The sequence below is a fragment of the Arachis ipaensis genome, chromosome B05 (assembly GCF_000816755.2).
Source record: "Arachis ipaensis cultivar K30076 chromosome B05, Araip1.1, whole genome shotgun sequence".
Lineage (NCBI taxonomy): Eukaryota > Viridiplantae > Streptophyta > Magnoliopsida > Fabales > Fabaceae > Arachis > Arachis ipaensis.
Window position 1 is genome coordinate 2,177,492 of NC_029789.2, and position 7,923 is coordinate 2,185,414.

The window sequence follows — 7,923 nt, forward strand, 5'->3', positions numbered from 1 at the left end:
ACATATAAATTCTTTTAAATTTTCAATAAAACACAAAAATAAAAAATAAGTAAATTTAAGTTTTAACAAAAGGAATAACATTTAAAGTAGCGAATGATAAAATCTTACTTGACATATAAGTCGGGTTAGGCATATAAAATGAAATTAGTCTTTATTTGACTGACTTTATTTTTGGGTTATGATATAAAGTATAAACAACTAACAACTAATTTTTGATAAATAACTTCAATGACAAGCATTATCTGCAACCAAATCATATAATTAATTAAAAAATAATTGAAACTTTTAATTATTTCCTTAATTTCTAAAAAGGAAATTGAAATCTTTATTTTTTTATATTTTCAAAAAATAATATATATCTTTAAACTTGTACTTATTTAAATATTAAAAAAATAATTAATTAATTTATGTTGCCATTAATCACCATGTCGCTTTAGAGGCCCTCCCTGCGTTTCATTCAGGTCTCAGGAGTGAGTTCCCAAACATGGAAGATGAACAAACCAACGAGGTTCTCCAAGAGCTCCTCAAAGTCGAGGTCGACATTCAAGATGTTCAGGGTTTATTTTTTTAACTCCCTTTTGTTTGCCGCCAAATGTTAATACCTCGAGCTTTGTCAATTTTCAATTTTTATTTATTTGTTGGTGGTTTTTGCAGAGCAAATTAGAGTGTTAGTTGAGAGGCAAGAGAAGTTGTACGAGAAAAAATCCGAGCTCAGTGCTATTCTGGAAGCGTGCAGAGAATCTGGGAATGAGGTTAATAATGGGGCTTCCATTTCTGTGGAGAATTGGTCTGGGGAATTTCAATGGGACTCTCAAGCTGATGATCTCAGGTTGAACATTTTTGGCATTTCCTCTTACCGTGCAAACCAAAGAGAGGTAACATGAAAATAAAAATGTTCTTTTTTTAATTTTATATTTTTCATTGAAAACAATAGGAAAATTAGAATGTTACACTCTTACACTGCAGCAGCACCTGTTCAGTGTTTTGTTCTGAACTGAAAATTGTGTTGATGTTGATTGTTGTCATTGTATTATTGTGGGGTCTAATGTAGAACACTTCATGAGTTCATGTTAAGAGTATGAATACAACAACAAAGCCTTAGGTGGGGTCGGCCTAATGTATCGAACGACAGCATTGTGCGTTATCATGCATATGTTTACAGTGAGACTGTTTATATATAGATCTCGTGTGTGGTCTTCTAATTGTTGTGTTCCTGGAAGTTACTAAATTCTTCCCGCTGGTTGGTAGAGCTCTGCTACCTGGTTCACATGTATGATGTCATAGACATAATGGTTAGTTTCTTAGTGTTTAACCATTATATAAGTACTTTGATTGATGATACATTTTTGTTCTTAGTTAATATTTGCTTTAAAAAATTGGGATGTGTTTGCTGTAATGAGCACATAAAAAATGTGTAGTTTGAACTTTGAAGGCTGTACTTTTAGTATCTTTCTTCCCCCTCTATTGAAGAAATATGACTTTTGTGTATATGATTTTAATAACAAGTTGTCTCATTGATGACAGATAATTAATGCCATTATGAGTGGAAGGGATGTCTTGGTCATTATGGCTGCAGGTGGTGGCAAGAGCCTTTGCTACCAGCTTCCAGCTGTTCTTCGTGACGGGATTGCTCTTGTTGTCAGTCCCTTGCTTTCCTTAATCCAAGATCAGGTGCATTTAGTTATGTTAAAAATCCAGCTCAAAAGGTCAATCCATAAGCTTTTCCACGAGTTTAACATGTTTTCCTCTTTCTCTCCATTTTCGTTTTTCCCTTTAATGGGTTGGACATGTTCCTTAGGTAATGGGTTTGACTGCCTTGGGCATTCCGGCACATATGTTGACTTCGACAACAAGTAAGGAAGATGAGAAATTCATATACAAAGCATTGGAGAAGGGTGAGGGGGAACTCAAAATATTGTATGTCACTCCTGAAAAGATATCAAAAAGCAAGAGATTCATGTCAAAGCTTGAAAAGTGCCATCATGCTGGTCGTCTCTCTCTAATTTCAATTGATGTGAGTTCATAATAAAATACCATATCGATTGGTATTGCTTTGTGTTTGGTAATATCATTGTTAACAATTTTCCTACCAAGGTCTGAGTTTTCAATAACAATGTTATGATAGGTGAGTGACAGATTATTTCTCGTTTATTCTGTTTGCAGGAGGCACATTGCTGTAGTCAGTGGGGCCATGACTTTCGACCTGACTACAAAAACCTTGGTATTCTCAAGACTCAATTCCCTAATGTTCCTATGGTTGCTTTGACTGTAAGTCTTTATTATCAAACTTAAGCTAATTATTATAAATAAATGATCGCATTTTATGTTTGTTTGTCATTTTGAATTTTGATTTATATTTTGACATTTATTATCCAGGCAACTGCTACTCAAAGGGTCCAAAATGATCTGATGGATATGTTGCATATTCCAAGATGTGTCAAATTTGTCAGCACAGTGAATAGGCCAAACTTATTTTATATGGTATGATAATATATCTTCCTGTTTTAACAGACTTTCACATTTTCTACATAGACCACCCAAAAGATCAAAGAAGTTATATTTTTCATTTGGCTTCAATAACAACTCAACAGGAAGGTCTATGATCAAACAGTTTCATAATTCACACTGCAGGTGAAGGAAAAATCATCTGTTGGAAAGGTGGTTATTGATGAAATTGCTGAATTCATTAAAGAATCTTATCCAAATAATGAATCAGGAATTGTATATTGCTTCTCTAGGAAGGAATGTGAACAGGTACCTGTGATTTGGCTTTCTTCTCCTAACATTTAGGCACACATATTTTGAATGTCAAATTTTACCCTCAAGGAAGCATAATGCGCTCATTTCAAGAGTTACTACCAAAATAGAAAAACTTTGCCCCAAGACCTGATGAGCTAATTGAATTCTGATAGTGTTTGCTTTATTTTCTAATGAGTAATGCTATATTATACTGAGAATCTTCTTACACATTCTCCTAAAGGCTAAATGGATCAAACGTAGAAACTTCAAGTTTCTTTAAATCTTAAAAAGCAATCAATTATTCCTTAATTTAGTAATGAAGAGGGTGTTTAGGAAGATTAGTGTTTTCTCTTTGTTAATATGTATATACTTCAGATCCTATGTTATATGCTATTTGTGAGGTAGAGTAGATACTTATCCCTTTCGTTGGCAAGATAATTTTAGGTTGCAAAGGAGTTACGGGAGAGAGGAATTAAAGCCAATTACTATCATGCAGATATGGATGTAAATGCTCGAGAAAAAGTACATATGTGGTAAAGTTTATCAGAATTTCGTCACTGTTACATGTTAATGGTTTTGAACAGGAATCAAATAAGTTGTCTTAGTAAAGTTGCACTTGTTGCATCCATTTCTCAGATATAGTTGTCTATTTGTCATTGTAAACTCTTTCTTACAAGTGAGCTGATTAGGATGTCTATGTTTAATTGCACAGGTGGAGCAGTAACAAGCTGCAGGTCATAGTTGGTACAGTATGTATCATTTCTTCTGTCATAGTGACCAATAGATTTGTCATTTCTGGGTTCTAGTCTATTACAGCCCTTGTTATATGTTGTCTTATTTTTTATTTTCAATTTTCATTACAGGTAGCATTTGGTATGGGAATCAACAAACCGGATGGTTAGTATTGCAAAGCTCTCTCAAAACTCCTCAAGAATATCTTTTCTATAATAGATGTATGCACAATTTTCGTTTTTTTAAGGTAAATATGGATAAATTAAACCCCTTTTCAACGAAAGAAAAAAGAAGTGCTGATTCACATGGACATCTTACTTTTGTTACTGAGATATTGTTTAGCAATCATTTTTTGATGTTCAAATATTGGTGTGATAACTTGTAATTACTACTTTTAAATGCATGCCCTTCTTGATGCTTACATAATCGGAGAACTGGAGATTCTGCTGCTTCTTTTGTTGGATATAGAAATCTGCTTATTAATCCTTTTATAAGTTAGAAGTCCTTGATGGACATATATATCGTATTTGCTTTGCATTCATCGAGGTCGAGAATATTTCATGCTAGATATTTTCATATAGTCAGGTTTGTCATCCATCACAGCTTGAGCAAATCAATGGAAACATACTATCAGGTTTTTCTCTGATCCTGCTACCATTTTTTCCATTACATATCCTTTTATGCTATCTGTTAATGGTCAATCATCCTAGCAGCTTAAGTTGTTGGGGGGAAGGCCTATGAATGCCTTTACTGTTGCAGCTTCCTAGTTAAAATTTTCTTGGGCTTGAAATGCAGGCATAGGCCATGCTTACCATACTTATCCTATAAATCAATTTAGTGAAGAAAAAATTGGAGTGTCAAAGATTGACAATTTGGTCTATTGTCAAAAGAGACTTCCATTGTTAAGAAAGTTAGACCAAAAACTTAAGCTGTCAAGTGGATGAGGCTTAGCACTGTTTTTTACTTAACATAAATACATTCTTTTTCAACAGGAAAGTGGTCGAGCTGGACGAGATGGACTTCCTTCTGAATGTCTACTATACTTTAGACCTGCTGATGTTCCACGACAGGTAAACCTTTGCCATTGATTTAGACTAAAATGCATTCATATTTCTTTACATTTCATTTCATTGAGATCAATCATATTTTCCAGTGGAATTTGATGCCTACTTTTGGTGGCAACCTCCCATTAAAAAGTGTAATGAGATTAAAAAAAAAAAAAAAAAAACTTATCTAGGAATATGCTAAAGTTGAATTTAATCTCTTTTTACATGCTTGCCTTTATAAATATGCTTGTGCATATCTACTTTTGGGCATCGATATCAGATTGCTGGACTATATGATTGATTATCACAGAAAATTTCTGACAGAGTTCAATGGTCTTCTACGAAAATTCAGGATTGCAGAACTTGTATGACATTGTACGATATTGTCAGGTACCAATACTCATTCATTTGTTCAGATTTTCATAGATTTCAAAGTTCAAAATGCCTGTTTCTTTCTTTCTTCTCTCTCCTGTTTTGGCAACGGTTCTTAATTTTAATTCTTATTCTTGGCCTATCTGTAACAATTTGAATATACCCATCCTTCCTTCTCATATATGCTACTGGAACTAATAGAATGTCCAATCCTTTAAACTGAACCTACTCTGGTCTGAGACTGACTACAAATCAATTAAGGTCTCTTCTTTTTCTTGGTCATTTGCTACAAATTTATATAATCAGTTATAATGGTGATGATGCCAACTAGTAAATTTTGTTTGCCTTTGTGTGATTTTATTTTTAAGGATAAGAAAATGACCATAGAGTTTTATAAGCACAATGAAATGTTTCGAAAGCTTACCAAAAAAAAAAACATGTTTCAACTGTTGTAATTATTTCTTCTTTGTAAGCTTTTTATAAGCATAAGTCCATTCTGCATACTCTCTACTTTGTCACTCTGTAACGTGAGCATCTGACCCTTTTTTTAAAACAAATTCATTGAATTATTTATACATTATAATTTTCGTTCTCTCCAACCAGTCCAAACGACAATGTCGACGAGCTGCCTTTTTCCGGCATTTTGCTGAGCCTCTGCAAGAGTGCAATGGTACTTTTTGATGTCAACATCTACTTTTTTCATTTTCCCCCAATTATTTCAGGATGGTGTGGTGTTATACAATCAAGTGATATTGATAGACTCTTGATGTTGTTACAGGGATGTGTGACAACTGTGCATTCTCAAGTGAGGTGAAGGAAGTGGATGTCTCGCGTATGTTGCTTTGTCATTTTGTCTTCTCATTTCCCCAATATATTCGTTGTTATAGTAATTGATTCTCCTTTTTCTTTATTCTTACTCTGATCTCTAAATTTGTTTTCTGTTTTATTCCTCCATTTAGTTAACAAAAGGACTTTACATGGGATGCTTTTCAGGACACGCAAAACTGATGGTTTCATTGTTGCAAGATATGCAAGCAAATGATCAGAGGACAACAATGTTGCAATTAGTTGAAAAAATGAAAGTGAAGCAAAAGGAACTAGGTTAGTTTTGTCCTCGCTTATATATTATTTGTTGATTTGTTCTTCCAACCACTTAATCAAAGAAAATTTCAATATTCATCTGTGAATTTTGATCTGAATACTGAAGTAGATTTATCTCAAATATCATGGGATAAAATATTTCTGCAATGAATTGTCCAGGTTCGGATTTGAAAAAAGAGGAAATTGAGCAGCTCATCTTACATCTATTGCTGGAGCATGTTTTGGTAATACACTTTGATGCCTTAATACTGAAGTTTGAAATATTTCTTGCTCTCATCGTTGTTCTAAGTATTACCTTTCATACTTTTGCATGAGCTATACTTTAGTTTAATTGAACAACTCTACTCACGCTTGGTTCAACTCTACTCTGGCAAGGATTTCACTCCCTTCATTGGTCATCTTATAGCTCAAACTAAGATCAGTTAAAGTATAAATCTTAAAGAGACAAGCATGCTAACTCTAGTAAATATTGTCAAAGAATAATCTTAAATTTAGAATTGCACTATCTGTTAATCAAAGATTCTTAAGCTTTCAGCAGACTAGTTACTGTAAAAATGTATATTATCAATCTTTAGTGACTCCGTGGATAAAGCTAATATTTTGCTTGTGTAGAAAGAAGAATTTCAGCATACAGCTTATGCAACAAATGCTTACATTGCTTTAGGACCACTAACCAAGCCAATATTGCAAGGTATGCACGCAGTTTTCTTATTAAAGATGCTAAAAAATGTGACGCACAAATTGTCGATTATCAAGTTATACTTTTATTGCTATTACCCGAGATTTTATTTACAGTTATACTTATATTCTTCTGTTCCCACTTTAACTGCTACACTGTCCAGAATGTTCTCGACTCTGACCTGGCTGCATTGTTTTACACGCAGGGAAGAAGGCTGTGAAGCTTGAGATTTATAGTGAACAAAGAACTAAGGCTGCTGTAAGATCAGCGAAACGCAGCCTTGGGTCCTCTGGTTTGGAGCTAAAGCTTGATGAGTTGAGAAAAGAATTGTCTTCCGTTCATGGAGGAATATTACCACACTCTATCTTGTCCACCCAACAAATCAGCTTATTAAGTTCTCAAAAACCAAAGTCATTAGAACAGGCAAGTTTCACAGTTTCTATATATAATGTAACTTAGATTTGTGCTGTTGCATTTTATATTGTTTTTGGTTTTTCGGTTTTTGCAAAAGAAATAATGAAAGCAGGAAATAGTATTTAATCGTTCACTTTTCTTCACAAAATTCTAAAAATATAAAACACTGAAACCGAAATTAGAAAATGAAAACAGAAACTAAACAAACCCTAAATGTTTTATGTATAATCTAGACTTATATATTTCATATTGTCTTATGCAGTTGGAGAAGGTAATTGGGAAATTGAAGACAGAAAAGTATGGCAGTAGAATTCTTGAGCAGATTGAAAAATATTCTGATTTCAAGCCGGATGATCAGCAAGAAAGTGGTGCTAGTGTTGCTAAGAGATCAAGGACCAAGAAGAACCTTGTTCTTATTGAGAGTAGTGAAGATGAAGCATGAGAAAAGATGGTAGAGTCAATGCAATTTTTTTCCTCCAATTATATAGTGCTGTTTTATTTGGGAAAAAAAAAATGAAGCAAATCCTTGTTAAATAGAGCTTGTGGATCATCAAAAGATGAAAAGGACTTGGGAAAAAAAATTCACAGGTTGGTTTTTCTGATCTACAAATTTAGTTGATAAATTTGATGGGATTATGAGTGTGTAACTCAAACCAAATCTGGGTTGTTGTTAATTACTAATTTAGTGCTTTCTAAAAGTAAGAAAGATTTAATTTTGATTGTATCAAAAGATGTACAAGTTTTGGGTTATCTAATCATTTGTGGTCAAATAAATATAGTATTTGACTTTTTTTTCTTTTTTTTTTTTAATCGAAAGAGAGCTTAGCGTCCAAGACTGTA

The 7,923-nt window shown here is 33.4% G+C and overlaps 1 protein-coding gene across 1 annotated transcript; it reads left to right on the top strand.

Moving 5' to 3' along the window:
* On the top strand, nucleotides 421–7,853 carry LOC107642424 (mediator of RNA polymerase II transcription subunit 34). Its single transcript, XM_016345775.2, has 20 exons — nucleotides 421–557; nucleotides 655–875; nucleotides 1,525–1,671; nucleotides 1,799–2,014; nucleotides 2,164–2,268; nucleotides 2,377–2,481; nucleotides 2,632–2,754; nucleotides 3,184–3,272; nucleotides 3,452–3,488; nucleotides 3,603–3,636; nucleotides 4,053–4,105; nucleotides 4,464–4,541; nucleotides 4,842–4,907; nucleotides 5,493–5,559; nucleotides 5,668–5,721; nucleotides 5,883–5,990; nucleotides 6,150–6,214; nucleotides 6,603–6,681; nucleotides 6,875–7,092; nucleotides 7,346–7,853. Exons 1-20 carry the CDS (start codon nucleotides 485–487, stop codon nucleotides 7,523–7,525), a joined length of 2,118 nt encoding a protein of 705 aa, XP_016201261.1. The 5' UTR covers nucleotides 421–484; the 3' UTR covers nucleotides 7,526–7,853.